We start from the raw sequence: 24,440 nt of genomic DNA on the forward strand, positions 1-24,440 counted from the left end.
TCAAAAGACCTTGGCATGCACGTTAGCCTTGTTAGAGGTTCTTCTACACGTCGCTCTTTTTTCCATAGGAATTTCCCCAAACATTGAAAACCCATAGTTTTTACCGTATATACAGCCTAAACCATAGCAATCTATGATTATGTCATTTTACACTGTGCAAAATCCTCAAAAAATAGTGGTACAATGAAACAACAACAAAAAATCAGTAACAAATAAATTTTCATTGTAAGATATTCATGTAATTTGGTCCTTCTCCGCATCAAACTAATTTAAAACAGACACAATCTCTTTAAGCCCCTCTGATCGGATTCTGACAACGACCCATACCCTACACCACAAGAGCAACCGGGGAAAGGACCTCGTAAAAGGTCGCGCAGCAATATGCCAGATTGAAAAGACTAAAAAAGAGCCCAAAAATGTTAACAAAAGCCAGATCTGAAACGAACCCACTACACACAAAATTAAAAAGAAAAAATTTGAACAGGGACTTTGGAACTTATTTATGATGGCAAAAAATGCAACCTAAACAATGGGAAGTTAATAGGACACTCAATGCAATCAGAAAAGACTGAAGGGGATTTCACAGACAGTGGAGATTTGAGTTTTTTTTTATTTCAAAAGTTTTATAAGAAGGACACCACCAGTGTATTTCACAAAGACATAAATGTATACACCCCAGCAACACAAAAAGAATAAATCTTCAAAAATGTTCACCCCTGATTATTTACATTTTTTCTAATATAAATTTAGGACTTCAGTATGTAAATAAATATACATTACTATGTATACCTTTCTAGTGCGGCTTACCAACAAATCAGCGGAACTTGAATTTGTTTTTGTTTTTTTAATTAGGAGCAGGTATGCTTTTGATGGGAGGGAAGGGACGAAAAAGAGGAAAAGCAACTGAAGGTGCCTGGTTCACATCAGTTACCAGTCTGTCTTCTCCTGGGAGCCCGCGGAAGGAGTCAACGTGGCGGGGAACATCAACACCTTGGCCTGCATGAACGTCAAGTCGGGGAGGCTGGCGATCACCTTGATGGCTTCTTCACTTAAGTGCTCTTCTCTTTTAGGTTTCCTATTGACCGATGAAAAAGGAAAAATTCTCTTAATGGGACTTTGCTGTAGGTCAAATGGGAGAAAATCTACCCTCCCGTCAGGCAGTTAGTAACCCATGGGGACTGCAGTTCCTTTTCCTCTGCCAGTCCCTCAACCTTGTAACGCCTTTGTGTATGCTTCCTGTTCCAGACGCCAAGCCTCTGTGAGGAGAGACATGGGCCCTGTTCATGGACATTCACTGAAGTGAGAGCGCGGGCACACAAACACTCACATGTATGTGGGTGAAGCTTATAGTTTTACTTAAGGCTAGAAGCCTTCACCCAGGCATAATTTTAAGACATTCCTAAGCAGAAATATAATGCTGAGGCCCTAAGAACACTCTGCCTAACTCGGTCCTCTTCCCACCCTCCCCAAAATTACCAAAATTGCCTCAACATAAAACAAAAACATGTCTGACACAAGGACTTTTGAGCCATTTCAACCTCAGGCTTTCTTGACCCCAGATGGGGAATTTGAGGACAGAAAGTTTTCAGCTTAAAAACACCTGGCCTTCGTCCCACGGGGACAGGGATGGTGGGTCCAAAGGCAGCAACGCTTGCTGGTGTTGAGGCTGTATACAGGTGGGAAGAACTCAGGGAGGGGGGTACCTCTAAATCCTACGGGTGTTGTAGCTGATGAGCGCTTTACTACACTGCCCCCAGATAGCAGAAGCGAGCGGTTTGGTGCCCAGCACAGACACAAAGACCCAGGTATTCCCAGCAGGTGACCTGCAGGAAAAGCTAACTGACCCTCAAAACCAAACCCACTGTCATTCAGATGGTTCCAGCTCACAGTGACCCTATAGGACAGAGTACAACTGCCCCACTGGGTTTCCAAGGCTGTAACTCTTTTCAGAAGCAGACTGCCATACCTTTCTTCCTTGGAGCGCCTGCTGGGTTTGAACTGCCTACCTTTCAGTTAGGAGCCATGCACTTAACCACTGCACCGCCAGAACTCCTTTATGGAGCCTCAAGTGTGGCTCAAATTGAGCACGTGATTGTAATCCAACCTGTATTTTTTTTCAGGCTGTTTAATATATTGAAGGAATAGTTGATGTCATACAGTTACTCAATTCAGACCAAAGCTCATTTTAGATTGTTGACTCCAAGAAGCCCTATTCTCTTTTACGGTAAAGGACAGCTGGGAACCTATTAGATGTGACACAAGTTATTTCTTCCACCCAGATCTTTTCTTTGCCCTTGGGATAGGGAGCAGGAACAAGTCAGGAGGTGAAGCAAGAAAGGACGGACGCAGGCCTTTATTTTATATCTAGACTTTTCTGTTGTTACGTTGAGTCTAGGCTGAAACAAAAAGATGATATAGAATGTGACTGAAAAATCCAACATTAGACTTTAGAACCAAAGTTCTCCACTAGGGAGATAGCTTCAGACAGCTGAAAACTATCAGCAGGTCAATCCATACTGAACTCAGTTCCAGGATGTTTTCAAAGAATTATAATAGCAATTCAATTTTTTTTTTTCTGATTAAAATCTACATTTTAAATCACACCTAAATGGTGGCAAAACTATTATATCAGGTGGATGTTTGGTGGGGAACTGGATGTCTGCACCATTCCAAAGTCAAACCACAGACGCTGCTTTCTAGTCTCAGAGTGAAGACCGGCAGTGTATAATGGAAAAGGTCAGCCTCTCATCAATGGTCAGACTCAGCATCACTACTGATGGGACCAGCCGGATGTTATGTGTCTTCTGATGTGACACCATGCCTGTGGTGTGTTCTAGCCAAAAATGTTTACCCTGAACTCAAGCCTTTACGATATAACTTCCAATTTACAGGAAATAAGGGGAATAGAGAAATATTAAATGCTACTTGAAGGAAACCAAAAACCAAGCTTGTTGCCGTCAAGTCACTTTTGATTTATCACGACCCTACAGGACAGAGTAGAACTGCTGCATAGGGTTTCCAGAGTGACTGGTGGATCTGAACCGCTGTTTTGGTGGGCAGCTGAGCTCTGAACCACTGCGCCACCAGGGCCCCACTTGGGGGAAACAAGCAGACAAATTCAGAGGTTGGGACATTCTGCAGGACACCTGGCCTGATCTCTTTAACAAGTTAGTTACTAAACAGAAAACAAAACCCCACATAAACAAATGGGTAAGTGGAGTTATGCTAGGTTAAAGGGAACTTAACAGCTGTACCATCCAGGTCCAATAGCCCTGGACTGAATATTGGTTTGGGGAAACCAGAGGGAAAGGACATTATTGGGGAAATCTGAATAAAGCCTGGGTATTAGATGAAATGAAAATTTATTGAAATTGACAGATGGAGACCACTGACTGCAAGGATAGTTCAATTCAGTATAAACTGTAAAATTTCATTTCTGGTTAAAAAATACATACATGTGTATATTTACATAGAAAAAGGCCTGTAAAGATATACACTAAGGAATTCTAATAGTGATCTGAGTGGTAAGAATGTAATATTCTCATTTCAAAATTTGTGTTTATATTTCTAACTTTCTACAATATATCTTACTGCTCCTGTAGTTATAAAAGGATACTTAAAACCCTAACAAATAAAACTGCACCCCAGTGAACTTCTCCATTTGTGGAGTGCTGTTGGGGTGTGAGAAAGGAGAGCAAGGAAGAAGCTTTTACTCAAAAAACACTCAATAAAGATTATTCTAGGGTTTTACCAGTTGCCTTATTTCAGAGGTACTATTTAAACCCTGGTGGCACAGTGAGTGGTTAAGAGCTATGCTGCCTGCCAAAAGGTTGGCAGTTCAAATCCACTAGGTGCTCCGTGGAAATTCTATGGAGTAGTTCTACTCTGTCCTATAGGGTCACTATGAGTCACAATCGACTCAATGGCAACAAGTTTGATATGGGTTTAATCCAGACACACTATGAAGATGTATTAAAAAACATTACACAGCTTACAGTCTGTGTATTAATTTGTAGTCATGTACACTGATGTGATCTAGTCTTAGAATATAAGAAAATGCTTGAGGAGAATTTGCAAAAAAAAAAAGTGCCTTGACCTTTTCTCAAAGTCAAAAGCAGTGACCTAATTTTAATTTACATTATTTTTAGTTAAACTATATCAATTTGGTCAGTGGAATAAAATTGAGAGTAAAGAAATAAATCCATCCAACAGGTGCCAAGACAATTCAGTGGGGAAAGAACGGTCTTTTTAAGAAATGGTGCTGGGACAACTGCATAGCCACATGCCAAACAATGCAGCTGGACCCCTACCTCACATCATATATAAAAATTAATTCAAAATGGTTCACATACCTAAATGTAAGGGCTAAAACTATAAAATTCTTAGGAGAAAACATAGCTGTAAATCTTCGTGTGCTTGCATTAGGCAATGGTTTCTCAGATATGACACCCAAAGTACAAGTAACAACAACAAAAAACCAGATAAATGAGACATCGTCAAAATTAAAAACTTTTGTGTTCAAAGGACACTACTGACAATGCGATACAACTTCACATCCACTGGGGTGGCTATAATCAAAAAAGTAGGACAATGACAAGCGTTAGCAAGGATACGGAGAAACTGGAACCCTCGTTCACTGCTGGGAATGTAAGATGGCGCGGCTGCTTTGGAACACAGTTTGGCAGTTCCTTAAAAAGTTAAACATAAAGTTTGATCCAGTAATTCCAATCCCAAGAGAATTAAATACATTTGTTCCCACAAAAACCTGTAAATAAATGTTCATAGCATTACTCTTAATAACCAAAAAGTGAAAACAACTCAAATGTCCATCAACTGATTCATGAATCAACAGAAGGTGGTGTATCTACACAATGGGATTGTCTTCAGCCATGAAAAGGAATGAAGTACTAATACATGCTACAACATGGATGAACCTGGAAAATATTATGCTAACTGAAAGACTCCAGACACAAAAGGCTGCATATTATAGGATTTCATTTATACGAAATGTCCAGAATAGGAAAATCCAGAGACAGGGAGTAGATCTGTGGTTGCCAGGGACTTGGACAGGGGGAGAGGGAGATAGGGAGTGACTAATGATGAAAATGTTCCGGAATCAGATAGTGGCGATGGCTGCATGGAGTCCCCAGGTGCTGCAAACAGTTAACACACTTGGCTGCTAACCGAAAGGTTGGAGGTTCAAGTCCACCAAGAAACTCCTCGGCAGAGAGGCCTGTCGATCTACTTCTGAAAAATTAGCAATTGAAAACCCTATGGAACACAGTTCTCTTCTGACACAAGTGGGGCGTCATGAGTTGCAACCAACTTTACGGCAACTGGTTTTTTTTTTTTGATGGTTGAACAACCTTGTGAATATACTAAACTACTGAATTGTACACTCCAGAAAGCATGAATTTTATGGTATGTGAGTTATGTCTCAATAAAAACGAGAAAAAAAAGATTTATCCCTTTTGGCAGCTAATCCTTTTGCTTGTATAAACTTCAGTTACTAACTCTGATATAGCACAAAAAGAAAAAGCAAAAAGCAAAACCAAGCCAAACCCAAAAAAACAAGAGCAGAACACAACAAATTTAAAAACACACATCAAGCTTTAAACTCTACTAGTTTTTAAAAATTTCTCATTTTTATTACCCACACTTAAGAATTCTCAATGGAATGCTATAAATTAGATTATAATTACTATGCCAGTGAAGTGTCAACTTTTAACATCAAGTTATTTCTCTCGATAGTATACTGCAGAAAATAGCAACAAGCAAAATACAGAAATTCCAGTTCAATGTCTTACCTCCTCAAACCTTATGCAGAGCAGCTCTACTCTGTCCTATAGGGTCATCAAGGGTTAGAATGGGCTCGACGGCACACAACAACGACAATCCCAGTCAAGATTAATAATACTGGGAAGACCCCCAAGCCCTTGATTAGTCCTTTCCCAATCCAGCCTTCTCCCCCTCCCTCCAACAGTTTACCATCTAGGTATCTGCATCCCTAAATAATACAGTTTAGATTCCAATGTTTCAAAATTTATATGAACGGATTCATAGGGCTTGTTTTCTTTTTTCTGTCTGGCTTCTTTCATTCAACAGTATGCCTTTCAGATTCATTATGTTGCTGCTTACAGCCTGTTCTTTCACTTGACTGCCGCAGTATTCAGTGCTGGTCTTCTGAAACTAAAATGAGTTACTGGTACTATTCCTCTCCTACTTTCCACCAGAATGTTCTGTGTGTTGCTGCGTCTGCCAGAAATCTTGGTTGCCTCCACTGAGGAAAATTTAAAGTGGTATTAGCTTAAAGCAGAATTTCTCCAACATTCAAGTCAATATGATTGGCAGCCATCAAGGGTTAATAAACGAGGTAATTAATCAGTTTTTTAAAAGCAGCGATGTTTTGGAGCCCACATTAAAAAATCTTGGCATGATATTGCCTCTGTTTGTAGATGGCACTGCTGAGCCATGGTGTAACACAGCACCAGGATTCAGACAGGCAGGTACCCCTGGTGCCACCTGACCCTGGGGACCATTGCAGACAGGCTCAGGCTGCTCAGTGGCCCTCAAAGGAAGCCCACCTAAGAGTCATGTGGGCAGCGTGTTAAAAATGTAGACCGTCCTGTTCCACTGCCTTCTGATTTGGCAGAGGTATGGGGCCAGACCCAAGAACGTGCACTTTTAAAAAGCAATCCAGGTGATTTTCATGCAAGATGTCCACAGACTACATTTTTGGATAAATGTTTGGTTATAGGTCTGTGGCCAATCACCAGCTGGCTACCTGCTGGTTCAGATTAGAAAGTAGATTTTCTCAATATTAGAAAAAGGAAGCCAAAAGAAAGGAGTCCTGGGGGCACGGTGGTTAAAGTGCTCAGCTGCAAACCAAAAGGTCAGCAGTCTGAACCCACCAGCTGCTTCACAGGAGAAAGATGTGGCAGTCTGCTCCCATAAAGATTACAGCCTTGGAAACCCTACGGGGCTGTTCTACTCTGTCCTGTAGGGTCGCTATGAGTAGGAATCGACTCAATGACAGTGGGTTTAAGCCTGAAGACAGAACTATTTTAAAACTAATAGCTTGCATCTCTTTAAAAAACTCAAAGTGAGAAGTCACTTTCACATTCTGCATTTGGAAAGAGAAGAGCGTGTATTCTCACACATATTCAAAGGCCCTCAGAAAGAGTGGGGGTCGGGGGCGGGGGGGAACTTCTCACACGTCCAGTGTCTTCTGCCCAGACCACCGCTTCTTCATCTTTTTTTCTCCTACACTCCCTTACAATGCTTTCTCACTCTATCTTCTGTGTACTGCCACCAGCCAAGAAGATTCTGCTGAGCTTTTACTTTCTACATTTTATATCATCTAAAGTAAAAATGAAACAAGGCCTAAAAACAACAAAGATATTGAAAATGTTTTCTGAAACTATATACGTGAACCATCTTTCTCTACCCTGTGCGATTGAAAGTGATTTGTAGGAACACTTTATAGCATTATCCCCTACTGGGAGACTTGTGAATATTTGCCTTTCACACCATTTTCAAGACATTAGTTCCTCAAAACAGAAAATACAAAGTTAGCAACTTGTATTCTTTAAAAAAAAAAAAAAAAATTGTTTTTAAATATAAAGCTGGACAGGTACTGGGGGTAAGTCAAAGCAGCTACCCCCCTGGCCCCAGGATATACACGGCAGTCTTAGTTAAATAGTACAGAATAAGAAGGCAATGGAAATAACTTCTGAAAGTGTACAGGGCTTGGAAAGTTCTCTGGTGCATAGCACGTTCCAAGACAGAAAAAGTGAGGTGAGCATGCAAGTCAACAATGCGGTTTAGAGCGCCTCCTACTGGCACAAAGAATGAATTCTCATGCTGGGACTTTCAAAACTGGACTTAGGTTAGTAAGACTGCAGGGGACAAACGGCAAGGACAGTAAATAAAGGGCTGTCCTAAAAACGGAAGGGGAAAACCCATATATGAAAAACATCAGTGGTGCCCTCACCCCATTTTTATCTTTTTTGGTATATTTACTTTGTTCCCCTTATTTAAAACTTTTTTTTTTCTTTTTTAAAGCCTAATGTGCATTTGGAAACCCTGGTGGTGTAGTGGTTAAGAGCTCGGCTGCTAACCAAAAGGTCGGCAGTTCAAATCCACCAGGTGCTCCTTGGAAACTACCTGGGGCAGTTCTACTCTGTCCTGTAGGGTCGCTGTGAGTCGGAACTGACTGGACGACAGCTGATTTGGTTTTTTGGTTTTTAATGTGCATTAGTTCTAGATCTGGAGATCTAAAATGTCTAGCTTTTGGTTAACGTATGTAGAAAAACGGGTGAGAAATTTACATGAAAAGAATTTCAATTTAAATATATTATTTATTTGGAAAGAGAAAAAGAAAAAAAATCAGAAAGCAAGCATAAAAACCCACAATGGCTTCATTCACAAGTAGGCTTCGCTTAATACGAGGCATGAGCAGTGCCAGGTAGAATACTACAAACACAGAGGCGAAAGGAGAGCAACGGAGAGAGTCTGTGAGCAAACAGAAGGTGTATGCCGCGAACTCATTCCGGGGTAAGTTAAGGGTATCTGTAATTATAAAAAGAATAATAATGGCTTTTCATAATTATCATTGATGATAATATCTGTTGAATGAATACTTAAATACACAAGGAAGTTTAAAAGGCAGTATGATAATTGAAGCCAAGGTTTTAAGACAGAAAAGCATTTATTATTCATAAAAAAAAGGCTTTTGAAAATTATTTTTCTGTAGAAGAACTGGCTTAAAAGATAAGTCTAAATTTGACATGTGAGTGGCATGTATTTATTCAGGAGAAAGAGCTAAAAAAATTACTTCTCCCAAAGCAGGCAACTGACAGGTTAAGTATTTCTACTTTAAAATGCTGATAAAACATGGATTTGGGTCAGCAGAGCTGGCATGCTAATCAACCAGTATTTGCCCTTGCAATAATTACCCTCCTACTAGAAGCTATCATCCTCATGGCTGGAGTCCCTGGGTAGTGAGGATAGTTAACACCCTCAGCTCTAACTGAAAGGTCTGGTGATCTACTTCCAAAAAGTCAGCCATTGAAAACACCATGGAGCATGGTTCTACTCTGACACACGTGGGGTTGCTATGCACTGGCATCAACTTGATGGCAACTGGTTAGTATGGCTAACATGTCAAAGCAATGGATTACTCCGGTACTTAATTATGTAAGACTAAAGGTTTCCTGAATTCTAAACACAAGGCCCTGGTGACACCTTGTATCTGGCTCTGACACTGGGAGATAATACCTGCTTTTCTAAAGGCCATGGAGCTCCCAAAAAGCCTGGTAAGGCAAACTCACTTCAAAATCAGAAAATTCTGAAAACAGTGTCTTTTCCCTATACCATCTTAGCCCGGGAGTGCAAAGATCCACTCATGTAACTGTGTAGTAGGACACTGGGTTCCCAAAGATGATCGTCTCAGTGGTTATTAATGGGTGCAAGGGGAAGCTCATCTATAACTGCCTTATGATTTTCATACTTAATCAGAATTCTACTCTAGAAAGTGGAGAAAAAATGAAAACCACATCTGCCTGCCCTTTCCAGTCTCTTACGAATAGCTCTGCTCTAATAAAGTTCGTAATTAAGCATAATTTGGTACCATTTTCTGGAATTGGGCACCTATTGGTTTCTACAAATATAAAGTCAATTTTCACACAGTATATTAAAATACTGCCAACTCCTGTGCTTTTCCATTTGGGCTGTTCTGTTTGACTCAGAATTCAAAATTAGGGTGCAGTGAGCACTAGTTGTTTACCTGGTAGACGTGCTTGTCTTCTCTACCGTGGACATGAGTCTTGCAAATGTATCAGTCACTTTGAGGCTTGAGGTGGAGAATTCCAGCTTAGAAGTTGTTAACTCATACAACTCTGGATCCACACCTTATGGTACAAAATGACAGTCAGTGATGGCAAGCTGAGATGGGTTACTCAATTAGTCATAATCCAAGATGCAAACGGCAAAATTCTGTAAACATCTGAGTCTTTCACAGACACAATATATCTTTAGAACACTGTACTGGTGCATTTATTTTTTTAATTACAAGTTCTACTTTTCAGAGTTTTGATAAAGCAGAAAAATACTTTTTTTTTTTATTGTGGTTTTGGAAAGTATACCCAGCAGAACATTTGCCAATTCAGTAATTTCTCCACGTATAATTCAGTAACACTGGTTATATCCTTCATGCTGTGAAACATTATCGCTATCCTTTTCCAAATTGGAAAAATACTTTAAATTTACATTTTGATACATATACGCTTAACTAATCTAATATTTACAGAGCAGATACTATCCAAATACTCCCCAAATTTCTATCTGCTATAGCAAACTCCCCCAATTCTGGGTTAGTCTGCAACAGGGAAGTCGTCACTGTTTTAAACAGGACGCACATAATCTGCTACACAACGGGACAGTTCCCGTTGTCAAAGTGACTGACTAACCTCATTCTTTGGACCTTCCTCTGCCTCTACCCCCAAACATTTTTTTTCTCTATTATTTTCCTCTATACCAAAAGATTCGGGAGCTAATATAAAGTCTCAAACATGAGAAATAATTTGGTTAAATATATTCTGACCATCTGAGGATATGAAATATTATTACTCAAAGCATGAAATTATTATTAAAAATAAACTGCATTCTACACTGTTCTTTCTTCCAGTAAGAGATAGAGAGAGTAAAATATTTTCAGGAAAAAACAAATAAAAGCACTACTTTTGGACAAAATGAAAATTCTTATCTCCACAGTTAACTATATTTCTATACCTTCATATCTAAATCTGGCAGCCCTAACTTCAAACATCTTGTTACAGCAATTCAAAACGAAGCAGAGTTAGGGGTTAGATTTGCTGCAAAAATCTATAAAAACCTACCAAAATCCTCCATTATCTGACTTCATTAATGAATATATACATGTAACTTTTTCCCAATTTTCCTATATAATGTAGATTTATATTAAATAACAATGATAACTATAAAAACACTGAAAAGTACAATTAAATATTTTAAACTCAAGCTAAACTTTGAATAATATATTTTTTTTAAAGAAAGTTTTTAATCCTACACTCTCTTTGGTACCAACAAATTACTTGCACTGAAATGTTCAGCAGTTATAGGGCGTAACAGATGAGCGGCCTGTAAGGAAGAATCTCTTAGAGCTCCATCAATTTTTTACTTATTTTTTCTAAAACAGCCCTGCAAGATCAGCAGATAAAACTATATACAAATGCATATATTTACATCAACAACTTTCCTCCTTTTAGGCTGTTTTAAGGTAGAGGAAAAAAACCAGGAACTGTACTCTGTTAACCAACTGGGCAGATGCTTAGCAGACGTGAAGGCAGGTCTCAGATGTTTACAGACACCAAACGAGCAGAAAGCGGCTCCCACAGCCACCACCTCCAGCAAGGGAGGAAGGCTACAGAAAATGCACGTTGACTCTCCCAATTTCTGAGTGTTTCATTAAGGTACAGTTTCAAAATTTAAAAACGTCTTTTCTTTTTAGTTCTATAGTATCGGTTGCAACTAAAATGTTAACGAATTGTGGATGCCTGCAGAGGGATTGAATGAACCCAAAAAACCACCCTCCTCCACTCTGAAAGGTTAGATTCCAATTAGCCACAAAATTGAAGTTACTGTCTAATGCAAAATGCAGAATAAACAACGGCATTCTGACTGGTAAGGGGAAGGTACGAGTGAAAGCATAGTTGGGTTTGTAAAGTACTAGCCGCTTGGCTGCCAAGCAGTAAAGTGGAACATTAAAACAACAACAAAAACATAGCAACAACGCCCCCACCCAAGTCCCAAATCACCACCACTACCAAAAAAAACCCTTTATTTTTCAGAAACAAGATAACTACTAACTGTACACTGATAATTGGAGGGTAATTTCTTTAATGGAAGAGGTTTTTTTTTTTTTCTTTTAAACAGAACCTTAATGAGGCAGTTTAGTTATATAACTAAAGCTAGCCAACCAAGTTCTATGCCAGCCTCCTAAGTCTCACACACAAAGTTATTAAATAACCGCAAGCTGAGACAAAATGACTTTCCCAGAAACAAGTCAGAAAAAGTGCAAGCAAATGGTGAAATGGAATACTAAGGAGGGTGCTGATACCTGTAACTTGATGGTAGATTTTAACGAAACCCAACAGCAATCAAAAAACCAAAGCAAATTTATAGGAATTGAATTTACACAGCAGCTAGAGCATGTTAATGAAAATACTGAAAGAAAATACTGAAAAGACCCCAAAGAAATGAAGGCTGCACTTGACCATGCTAACTTCACTTCCATCACAGCTCTAAGCTTCTGAAACCACTTGCTGTTCTTGAAGCTGTATATACTAAGCCTGGTTCTCAGGTCATTTCTGCATTTCGTTATATAGTCAGCTTATTTGTGCTCCTATGGATGGTTTTTAAACGAGTCTGACATGTAACCAAAAATTAAATTTAAACCAGATTTTCAGGCATCCAAAAAAAAAAGAACAATGACCTCATTTAAATTGTAATACAGTTCATGGCAAAACAAAGCTGAGAGCAAATTTTAAACGGGAGCTTGGTAATTCATTCTTGGGAATATAGTAATGAGGAAAGTGATACACAGTGGTTGGGATTTTTTTCTCCATTAAGTATTAAAAAATGTCAGACAACTAATTAGCTCACCCAGGTCATTCCACAGATCAAATGTATTTAGAAGTAATTTAAGTAAATAGTAAAAGATCATCCTGAGGTCAAAACCAGACACATTGGTTTTTCATACGCTTATAAAATCCTGAAAACAACGAAAATGATAACCAGGGGCTTGGACTAGAGGAATCCATTCTAGCAAACGGTCTTGGGACTTCCCTGCGGCAGGATCAGATTACCATGCCAGATCTTGGAGAAGGGCACCCTGGGTCCCAGGCTTACCCTCAGCTGACTCTCTCGGTCTGCCCCATTTCCCACCATGGTTCCCTCATTACTGGCAGTGGGTGGCAGGGTAATCTAGCAGGACAGAATAAAACCCACCAAATTCTCCCGAACCAAGCTGACCAGTGGGCTTGATTACTAGTCACAAGTTAGAATGACAGGGACTCATTCAGATCATATTCAATACAAGGTAAACATAAAATGTCATTATAATTTTAATCTTTTATTCAGTTAGAAAATGACAATGTACATTAGTCCTTTGGTCAGTGAACTGAACTTTCTCGCAGGGCTGAACATTAATTTAACAGGCACTCCAATTCATTTTACTTTCTAGCTTTTAGTATCTCCTAGCAATTACTTTCTTCTATTAACTTCTATAACAGATTTTTCCTCCATGGCAAACTAACAGTATACGTTCTATTTAAGAAAGTACATAAAAACAATAATAGAGTTCTACGTGGGCTATATAACTAAGAGCTAGACTCTAACATTTCGGAACCTAATTATACTTTTAGCAGCACTAATAAACAATGATGCCAATGCTAGAATTTATAAAGCTTCTATTATCACAGGCACTACAATGTAAAGTCATCTGTGTGTACTCAACTATTCTTCTATCTCCAAATTTGCATTTTTTCAAATAGCTCTACAGAACAGGCTTTTAAAAATAATAATATAAAACATCACATTTTCCACTTAGAGGGGGAAAAAAAATCCAAAAAACCCTGCTTTTAACTGCCTAAGGACATCGGGGCTGTTTCACTCCTAGAAACTACTTTGGGCTCTGCATATTACACTCTGAGAAAACTCTCCTTAAAATACATTTCACATTCGTCATTTGTTGTAGTCAGACACTAGAAAACAACAATAGGGAGATGAAAGAAAAGCATCAGAAAGGCATTACAGAGAATACGGTCTGGTGGTCTCCTTGTTTATAGGAAAGTCAAGTGACGTGGGCATGCTTTCAGTAAACCAACTAGGATTGCGGTTTGAACCCTCTGCTGACCTGGGATTGCGGTGCTGCCGCTAGGGCTACTGTCATCCACCGGCCCAAAGAGGTCAAGGTTCAGGAGAGTGGAACCTCCACTAGCTTGGGATTCAGTGACCGTGTCGGTCGGAGCCACACAGGAGGTGAGCCAAGGGAGGGGGGTTATGTGCGAAAAGGGGTAAGACACACACTTGAACATGCAGGTCAAAATTAGTAGTCATTACACACTTTAAAAATCAACATTAAAACAACGTGTACAGATTAGTTTTTCATTACTAAGGACATTTCTAAAGTAACAATTTAGTTCTGTGTACACCTTCTCATGTACAATGTAAATAATTTAACACTTAGTAAGGTTTTAGTTAGAAGGTCAGTTCTTTTACTCAAAACTGGAAGCCATACCAGAAAGACCAAGGGGGAAAGCGTACCCGTTAAAGGGAAACAATACTTCGATCTCAATCCAATATCGAGTTGTTGTACATGCCCAAATCAATCTTTTGTGTTAGTAATGTTGGTTTCTAATTAATGATTTTTAAAAAGTGACAAAGCTGTCGGTTTCAGGACACACACCGATATATTAACTTAGTTGAAAATAACATACTAAGGAAGGCCATAACTCCCCTACCCTGGTGTGTAACCTCACGTGGTACTGTTCCCCTTTAACTCTGAAACAGTAATCAGAAATAGTACACATTTTTAAAGAAGTTGTTTGTTAATAGAAAGCACGATGATTTGGCTGAATAAGACACCAGACAACAGCAAACGGCGCATCCAGGCTTTCCGTCAGCACTACGTTATTCAATCGGGTGCTGGCCAGGTACCCTAGGGCCCCGCTGTGAGGCAGAGTTGAAAGAGTGACAGGTGTTTTGGACAATGGTTCAAACCATTTATAAAGTACAAGGAGTAAGAGTAATTTTATCTCAGGGTCCACCCGAAAACTTGTGGTGTCAACACACTGGAAAACCAGCATTGTGTGTTACTTAAAGACCCCACATTACTGGAATAAGTTATTTCTTTCTTGAGATTTTTTTTAAAAAGCCATAGTGAAATCAATTATTTCTGGAACTGCCCAGTAGCATTTTGAGACACATTTTAGAAAAGGATCATGAAAATAATTCGTTACCCATTTGTACACAGGTGATCTATAAAATGTTACTAAATCTGAAAACTACTTTGAGTCAATAAATACAGATGTATTTGCACACTGTTTTTGGTTAAATAACTGTGCTTTGTGCTTTTGAGCCGCTTCTAGCCACAAGACTTTGCATCCAAGAAAATTCCATAAATTAAAACTCCAGAAAAAAGTTTCAAGTTAAAGTGGTCCTAGCTAAAATATCATTTAAACTACCTAGATACTTGTTAAAAAAAAAGAAGCTTGTTTCTGACTTAAATAAACGAAAATTTTACTTAGTTCTTACTACCTATATTTGGACATCAATACTGTTAATAATAGTAACGGCTGGTTTCTTGAGCGATTACTATTCAGAAAGAAAGCCTGAATTTCCAAAGATAAGAATAAGAAGTTATGTTCAAATGAAAAGGGAAATCAGCAGAGAGAAGTCTGTCTGAACCTTGGAGCTTTCTTAACTCTAGCTCTGGTGCTAGAGGCTCTACGGAGAGACGTACCATCTAAAGGGTTAGTAAGGCCACTGCTGCTCCAGTCAAACTGGACGGGTGGTAGAGACTCCTAGAGTTGAAAACCAAAAAATCAAAATTAATCAGTAAAGGTTGTAGCAATATAAAGTTTTTTTTTTTTTTTTTTAACTATTATAGCAAGTTCACTAGGCAACAAAATACCTGAAGACAAAACTGGGATAATTTACGGTTTCAGAAAGTCACCTGCAGATACTAACACAAACTGACCAACAGTACAGCTCAATGACATTTAAACAGTTATATCTGAGAAACGGTGTATCTTTACATTTTCAAACAGAAATTTATGGACTGATCTCTGTCAAGATTTCAATCTTCTTTCAAATCATGATTCAAACTATTGGCTTGATTACAATAAAAATGTTAAAATGTTAAAAAATGTCACTGTTTTTTCACTAATGAGTAATTTAATAAAGTACACATGAATCATGTCCAACATGAGGCATATCTGAAAATGTTAACCAAAAACCCAAACTCGTTGCCCTCAAGTCAATTCCGACTCAAAGCAACCCTACAGGGCAGGGCAGAACCGCCCCGTAGGGGTTCCAAGGAGCGGCTGGTGGATTCGAGCTGCCAACCTTTTGGTTAGCAGCCAATCTCTTACCCACTGCGCCACTAGGGCTCCTTAAGTTACTAGAGCCATTTAAAATTTCTTAACAAATAATATAATGCAGTGGAGAAGGACCATACTTAAAGTGAGGAGATTCCAGTTATTCAAGACCAAGTAACTACAGTTGTATGACCCTGCATAATTCAGTTAATTTAGTTGGTCTTCTTTATACGAAATGAGAAGGTTCAAGTTCTTTACAATTTTCCAAACTTTGAAGAAAATTATGGGCCATGAAACGGATATTACATTTTTTAAAAAAGGTTGATTTCAAGTATTTATTTTAATCACCTTCTCTAATTTAGAAATTACATATAATCAGATATCAGAAACCTAATTTCTTAAAATAATGCCTTAAAAAGGATACTCAGAACTGATTTGAATATTCTAGACTTTTAGACTTCATAACTGTTCAAAACACATAAAGATAAAAATGAGCAAATGGTACTTTTTTTTCTAAATGAGCACTGATTCACTTTAAGAATATTATTGAAGAGAAAATATTTTGGGATTTTTCTTTTTTGGGAGAAGAGGTGTTGACAACACTTAATGAAATATCTGTGTTTTATGAGATTCTATATATATATACTATATATATATATCTACCTATATATATAAATAATATTACATATATATAAATAAATATATATATAGGTAGAGATTAGAAGGGTTTTAAAACAGAAAAATGCCTATATTTTCAGGTCTCTTTCTCCCCTCTTTTTAAAATTACCACTATGCTTTACCAGCCACTCCTTGGAAACCCCATGGGGCAGTTTTATTCCATCCTATAGGTTCGCTATGAGTCATAATCAACTCGATGGCAACAGAATGCTTTACCGCAAGGCCAAAAAAAATCAAAACCAAATCTGTTGCTGTGGCGTCAATTCTGACTTATGGCAACCCCACGTGTTACAGAGTAGAACCGTTCCATAGGGTTTTCTTGGCTGTAATCTTAAGGAAGCAGACAGCCAGGCCTTCTTTTGCAGTGCCATTAGGTGGGTTTGAACCACAAACCTTTAGGTTAGTAGTTAGAGGGCAAATCATTTGTGCCACCCAAGGATCTTTTTCTGTATGTCAGGCACTATTAATACTTTCTACTGTTTTCTTTCTGGATAGATAAAGGCATGAATAGGTTGTCTGTGAAATCTAATCTCATGGTAGGTATTACAATACTGTTGTCTTGATAACTGGGATACCAATGACACGCAAATTATTATCAACATTTAGCCCCAAGGAAATCTGGTCAGGCCCGTGTGTTGGTGGGGAAATATAAACCACGTAACACGCTAACATTAACAGTTGCAGAGGTTAGGGGTGGTGGTGGGGTGGGGGCTGTGGGAGGAGGTGACTATACAGGGAGATCTTTATGGTGATGGAATAGTTCTGCATCTTGACTGAGGTGGTGGTTACACAAATTTACACGTGATAAAATGACACGGAACTATACATGCGTATTGTACCAATGTCGAATTTCTGGTTTTGAAATTATACTATAATTATGTAAAATGTAACCATAAGGGAAACTGGGTGAAAGGTACATGGAACCTCTCTGTACTACCTTTGTAACTTCCTGTGAATCTATAAAGAAATGGAAGTTAAAAAAAAAAAAAAAAAGGCAAGAATGCTGGTGAATACCTAGTTTATAACCTACCTGCAGGAGTGATAAGCAATATTTAGAAAAGATCTTCTTTAGTTTATCTCAAATATAAACAAAGACAAACGAGCAAGACTCTAAGCATTCCAATGATATAATTTTAAAATTATATCACTCCGCTTCTAAATCAGTAACACGTTATGGCCATATTCAACACTGAATGGATGGACAACGCCTAGGTTTATGTAACAAAATTTCTGGATAAATGGAGCCAAGTCCTTTTATTAACATGTTTTCTCTAAAGGATGTTTAGCAGCTGGATGCTTAGAGATATTTCAGTTATTTGCTGGAATTTGCTTTTTATCCAGGTGATGGCATTCTGAAGACACAGCCAATATTACAAATAATGAGGTGCGAAAACACAAATCAACATTTGGTGGAAATGAGGAAAATGAAAAACAGGAAACCTAAGCAATCATAGGCTAACTAAGGACAATCGCTAGTAAAGCAACTTGAAGAGAAAGCACTGGAATGGAGCATTTTGGAGCAGCCTGAAGCAATGTGATATGAATGAACGGTTACTGCAGAGACAAAAGCACAAAGGAAACAAAACCTGTTGCCATCAATTCCAACTCATAGTGACCCTACAGGACAGTGGAGAACTGCCCCACTGGGTTTCTAAGGAGCAGCTGGTGGATTTGAAATGCCCACCTTTTGGTGTTTTTGTGTTTGTGTTTTTTTTACCTTTTGGTTAGCATCCCTAGTTCTTAACCACTGCACCACCACGGCTCCAAAGGAAACAAGGTCATAACAAAAAGAGCAAAAATATGGAGGCTGGAGACATGACACTTTGGTTCTAGCCCTAGATGTACCACTGATATGTGATTCTGAGTAAAACCACTTAGCCTTTCCAAATATGTTTTCTTATTGTAAAAAAGGAACTAGGTGATTGTTTTTTCTTTCTTCCAGCTCTAAAATTCTGATTCACAACTGAGAGAGCAACATCAAGTAGGCTAAGAGAGGAATCTTCTAGTGCTGAGTGGTTGGGTAACTGCTAACCAGTGAGTTGCTGTACTCAGCATTGAATAAAGCGTGGCTAAAGGACTGATCTTACTAATAGGGTCATTAGTAATGGCACCATAAATGGTGCGACCTTGAAATTCAGTGGATAAAGGTGGGGGGGGGATCACTACTATTTTTTACCCTTTAGTTGTCTTTCCAGGTAAAAGTATTGTAGAGAAAACACCATTAGTGGTTATAATAAGTTAATAAATTCCTGTAACAAGAGATGCAATGGTTACAAGATTAATGAGTTCAAACTAATTTGGGGAAAAAAATAATTTAATGGGTACCAATGTTGGGACAGCAATACATAGATCAAACAGCATGCAGTCACAGTGAGCATTCTACAACTGTGCTAAGTTTGCAAGTCACTGTTTAATGGTGCCAAAACCAAACACATAACATGTTTTTTTGAAAAACAAACCAGGTATTGTTCTGGTCTTTCCCTGACACGTTTTGTTAAGCTTCTAGCACTAAAGGCTATTGTGTTTCATCTGAGAAACATGACCGGAGAAAGATGTAACAGTATCACAGCACGGCTAAACAGTAAAAAATTCTAATTCGCATCCTAAGATCGTCAGTCTGACTGCGTGTACAGGCATATGTTAGAACGAAGGCCTACAGAGGCTCAAGGCAATTCAGAAATACGTTTGAAGAATTTCCACTGGTAAATATTTTCATTGGTTCTCAAAGAAGCCTAAAAACTAACGTTAATGGAGGTTCACACAAACTACCACAAAAAGTAGAGGATAAACTTTTTAATTTTATATATATATACATGTTTTTTTAAAAGAGAAATGCGTGTCCTGAACAGAATGAAAGGATGTATGTTTGATTAAAAGCAGCTTTTTTATACAAGTAGCAAGAGACCTAATTCTACCTTCTTGCACAAAAAAGTCAGATATGCTTAAATGCTGCCAAAAACTTACATACTTGCCTACAAACAGGGAGACAACAGTCCTTCAAAAGCGAATGCACAGGGTGTGTGCGTGTACAGATGGCAGCAGCTGCACGCATCCCACTGAGCTAGAACTAACCTCTAAGAGTCTGCCATTATATGAACACACATGGTTTTTATGAGGGCATCTAGACTATTCTGCTTTTAGTCAGATCTATAATTCGACTATAACAGAAAGATGATTAGTTATGAGGCATGACTAGAATGAAATATATAATAAGATCAACCAAATCCGCTAGGGGTAAAAATGACTAGTGACAGCTACCTCTGATAAAACAAGCGATGGTTTATGGGGTTGTAACACCTGGAAGTGGGCGGAGGGGGAAGAGGAAGGAGGCAAGCAAAACTGGCAACAAGTGGCCTCAAATGAGAACAGCTCCATCTCCGGTAAATGTACTAAGTAGTTACTCAAATTATTTTCCTAACACTCAGCACTGCAGGAGTAAGAATGTCGGCTGAGGTAGAAGTGAGAATGGGCTGTGGGAGAAGTAATTTTGGAAACTGCAGAGACATAGCAGGCCTAGGAGAACAGCTGAGAGCCAGAAGACAGTATTGGGGCAACAGAAGGGAGACAAGTCAGGACAGATTCTATCTACTGAGACATTTTGCCCAAGCCACCTTGCCTGCTGCTCAACTAGGGCATTTCACTCATCAGGCCCCCCTGCCCACTAATTTAGTGCCAGTAATAGGCTGGCTTCAAAGTGATGTTTAACCACACACAGCAGGAATACTAGATGCTTCTTGGTAGACAAAACTGAAAGACTATGACCCATGTTTTATATCATTTTTCTATGGTAAGTTCTTAGAGAACTTGTTCTATGGGTTTATCATGCCCCCTACCCCTAAACCAAAAACCTGTTGCCATCAAGTCGATTTTGACTCATAGCAACCCTATAGGACAGAGCAGAACTGCCCCATAGGGTTTCCAAGGAGCAGCTGGTGGATTCGAACTGCCAACCTTTTGGTTAGCAGCCATGGCTCTTAACCATTATGCCACCAGGGTTTCCTACAGAAAAGCGTTCTGTGGACAAGTAAATTTGGGAAATGAATTAAAATAAGGTTCTTTAATGCAGGGCTCTTCAGAGTCCTTAACAGGCATGCTGGGCCTCTCTGAGGGTGGTGGTGGGGTGCGGTGTGGGGGTGTGGTGGTGAGGTGTGGTGTGGGGGTATGGTGTGGGGGCGTGGTGGTGTGGTGCACTGGTGGGGTACAGCGGTGGGGTACGGTGGTGAGGTGCAGTATGGGGGTATAGTGGTGAGGTTCGGTGGTGGGGTGTGGGGTGGGATGGTGGGGTATGGTGTGGGGGTGTGGTGGTGCACTGTAGTGGTGGGGTACGGTGGTAGGGTGTGGTGCTGTGGTATGGGGTGCGGTGTGGGGGTGTGGTGGTGGGGTACGGTGGTGGGGTGCAGTGGTGGGGTACAGAGGTGGGGTGCGGTGGTGGGGTACGTAGGTGGGGTATGGTGGGGGGGTACCATGGAGAGCATCTCTGGGGACCAGTGTTCAGTGGAACACATATTTTGGGAAAGGCTGTCCAAACATACATTTTTTTCTGTTAGATACAGTTGAAGATAATAGTTAAGGTTAAGAAATGACAAATATGGCAAGAACATGTTTTAGATATGGTAATGTTCACTTAGAAATAATAATCTTCTAAACAACATGTAACCAGCACTGAGTCTGTTTCTAATTTGATATGGGAAGTAAATCAAAACGGCCCATTTTTCCCAGATAAAAGGTGAGAGGGAAGACTTTAATACCAAACTTATATAAGAGTGAGATAAAATTTGTGTGTAAATGTGCCATGGGGGTAAAGGATAAGGAAGGTAAAACCACTTGTTTCCCATCCATTCAAAGTATTATTAAGGCCCCATCTTTCTCAACTTAAAGGTTTTACTCAAACTCTCAAAGTTTCTGAAGCAACAAACACACCTAAATGTTACCACTTTATCAAATGCCTTAGGCTTTCTGGAAAAACACACAATAGCAGACTTGAAAAGTTGATGTGAATGCCGCATTTCCGATTTTTTAGAAAACCTAGCACTTACCAGATTTGTGTGTCAGTAATTATGATCATACAATGCTCAGGTCACAATGGACTTCAGAAATAACCTGTTTTGAACTCTTCATTTTATACGTAAAGAGACAAAGGCCTGGGACAGGTTTAAGCAACTTACGATAATCACCCGGTTATCAAATTGTGTCTGTTTTTAAAACTAAAGACAATTTGTTCATTGCATTCCAAGGGATGTTTATACATAATCACAATCACGTCTGCCATCAAATCAAAAACTCTCAGATTAAGGGAAAGAACAGCATGTGCGCATGTCTGAGTACATACATACATAAATGTATCTACTCACATCTGGATCTTTTTACCTGGAATTGATCAGATGTACATGTGTTCATCTCTGGTGACATGGTGGTTGTCTGACCGATGGAAGCTATCTTTTCTGCAGCAGAGAGTGGTTTCAATGGCTCCTTGGTGGGCTCTAACATGCCCTAAAAAAGGTATATTAGCCATTAACATGAGTGGGAGGAGAATCAACCCATAAACTTTATAAGAAAGTTAATCTAGCAGAAAGCAAAAAGAAAACACAGGTCATTTGGAAAGTACTAAAGACAAAAAGAAACTATTCTTGATTTTGTTTACAGAGAATTTTGTAGAGCTCTAATGGGAAAATGCTTTACAATTATACCTTTGGAACCCAAACTTTTTGAAACAAGGCCTCATATTTTAAATCAGATTTGTTTTAAAGTGCCTAGTTACGCACCATCACATAAGCACAATTTGGGACAGGGAATTGCAAATTAATATATTATATCCAGCCCCAAAGAATACAACCCTTTTTATGATGGCTCAGATGCTGAAATTACGGGAAAAGGCTCCACTTGTGCACATTACAGCATGATGGTGCTTGGAGAAGTGAGAGCTGATTCTAAAACACGTCATACAGCTGGTGGCTGCCACAGTCTTCAGTGTGAACGTAGTGTCTGACCTCCCTCCCTCTCCATGCACGGGGGCCTAGGTGCTCAGTTCCTTGCACTGGTGAAGCAGAGAAGAGACACGGCCATTTCAGAAGGCACCACCTCTCACGCTCCACTGGCACGTTACAAATCTCACACACATTTCGAGTATAAAGGAAGACGTGAAGGTGTAGAAATGAAGAAGAAGGTACAAAACTCTCCCTGAACTGGGAATAAAATCAAAGCTGCTAAAAAGCAGTACTACAAGAATCTGTAAACTCTGAAAAACAAGTTTTCAGGAGAATCTCCCCCCATAAAGCAGAGCACACGCTGACTAAAGCAATTTACAGGTTCAGTTCTTAACAACGATACACGCGCTAAGATAGAAAAACGAAATTAAGTCCAATGGTCTAAATACCATCTACGTTACACAGGCTGTCTGTGCGCCATAATGCAAGCTGATGATTCATCTGGAAAAAATAATTACAGGTTTCAGCCTAGTTTTCTAATGTGAACTATCACTTAAGCCAGCGGTTCTCAAAGTGTGGTCCCCAATCAGCGGCTTCAGCTTTGACCAGGGACTTGCTACATGTACAAATTCTTGGGCCTCGCCCTCCACCTACTGGACAAGAAATTCTGGGGGTGCACCCAGCGATTTGTGTTTTACCAAGTCTACCAGGTGATTCTCATGCACATTAAAGTTACAGAACCAGTGACTGAGATGATCATTTCAGATACTATCCCTCCAGAAAAAAGGAAAATATTGAACATCCAAGCATCACTGGAATAAAAATCAGGTATAATTAAAATTTGAAACTAGATGTTAAAAAGAGTAAGTTTCTAAACTCTAGGTATCACAAAGACAGGGGAGAGGAGATGAATTTACAGCCACTAAATAAACTTTCTTATTGTAACTTACCAAAAGGGTAGAATTATTTACAACTAATAAAGACTGTAGTGAAAGTAGGAAAAAAAAGCCATTAAAGGGCTGGATAATGTGCTGAGACTCCCCACGACTATTAGGCAGGTCATTGCTCCCAACACGTGAAAGAAAGCGCCACAAATTAAATCCCCAGTTACTACTTGGAATGTGACACTAACAATGCTACAACCGCTGAAATGCTACTTCGTAAGAAAAACAGAAATCCAAACAACCAAACAGTTACGGAAATGTTCTGGATTATATCTACCCACAACAGAAAAGACTGCAGCAATCGTCGCGGTGTTTTTTTAGGTACAACATAACCACTTACAAAGCAGGAGAAACTGACAAAAAAGCTCCAGCACAGAAAATTTTTGCCCAATTCCACAAAACAAACTACAAAAACAAAACAAAGCAAAATGTTCCAATTCAATATTAATAATTAGTGCTTATTAATGGAAAAAGTTTGTAGTTAAATAAGCTCCACAGCAAATTCACTTTCACACGCACAAAATGGGCGGTACAATTTCAATTTCACACCAAGGATTCCTTACTGTTTTTCTTTCTTTCTTAAACACAGCGTTTCCCCTTTATTTTCAACTTATTGGTGAAAAATTAAAAAACATTTTTAGTTTAACAGACAGGACGTTTTTATTCACCAATAACTCAAAGACACACCAATGAACACAAGCACATCGAACTTTAAAATGTGACTGGGTCTGGATAAGGTACAGAAGGAAAATCCCTCAGGTACCCTAGACTAC

The 24,440-nt window shown here is 39.1% G+C and overlaps 1 protein-coding gene across 2 annotated transcripts in view; it reads right to left on the reverse strand.

Moving 5' to 3' along the window:
- Nucleotides 1–829: 829 nt before the first annotated feature.
- AFTPH (aftiphilin) overlaps nucleotides 830–24,440 on the reverse strand; it is a 71,093-nt gene continuing 47,482 nt past the window's right edge. Inside the window, exons 6-9 of one of the 2 annotated variants that reach the window (XM_049856539.1) lie at nucleotides 22,167–22,289; nucleotides 15,545–15,605; nucleotides 9,788–9,911; nucleotides 830–1,075 (exon numbers count right to left, since the gene is read on the reverse strand). In XM_049856539.1, the coding sequence (XP_049712496.1) occupies nucleotides 928–1,075; nucleotides 9,788–9,911; nucleotides 15,545–15,605; nucleotides 22,167–22,289 (456 nt within the window). In that variant the 3' untranslated portion in view covers nucleotides 830–927. Of the gene's footprint in view, nucleotides 1,076–9,787; nucleotides 9,912–15,544; nucleotides 15,606–22,166; nucleotides 22,290–24,440 lie in introns of those variants that run through there. The other variant, XM_049856540.1, reaches the window with a different exon arrangement.

This window comes from Elephas maximus, chromosome 17 (assembly GCF_024166365.1).
Source record: "Elephas maximus indicus isolate mEleMax1 chromosome 17, mEleMax1 primary haplotype, whole genome shotgun sequence".
Classification (NCBI taxonomy): Eukaryota; Metazoa; Chordata; class Mammalia; order Proboscidea; family Elephantidae; genus Elephas; species Elephas maximus.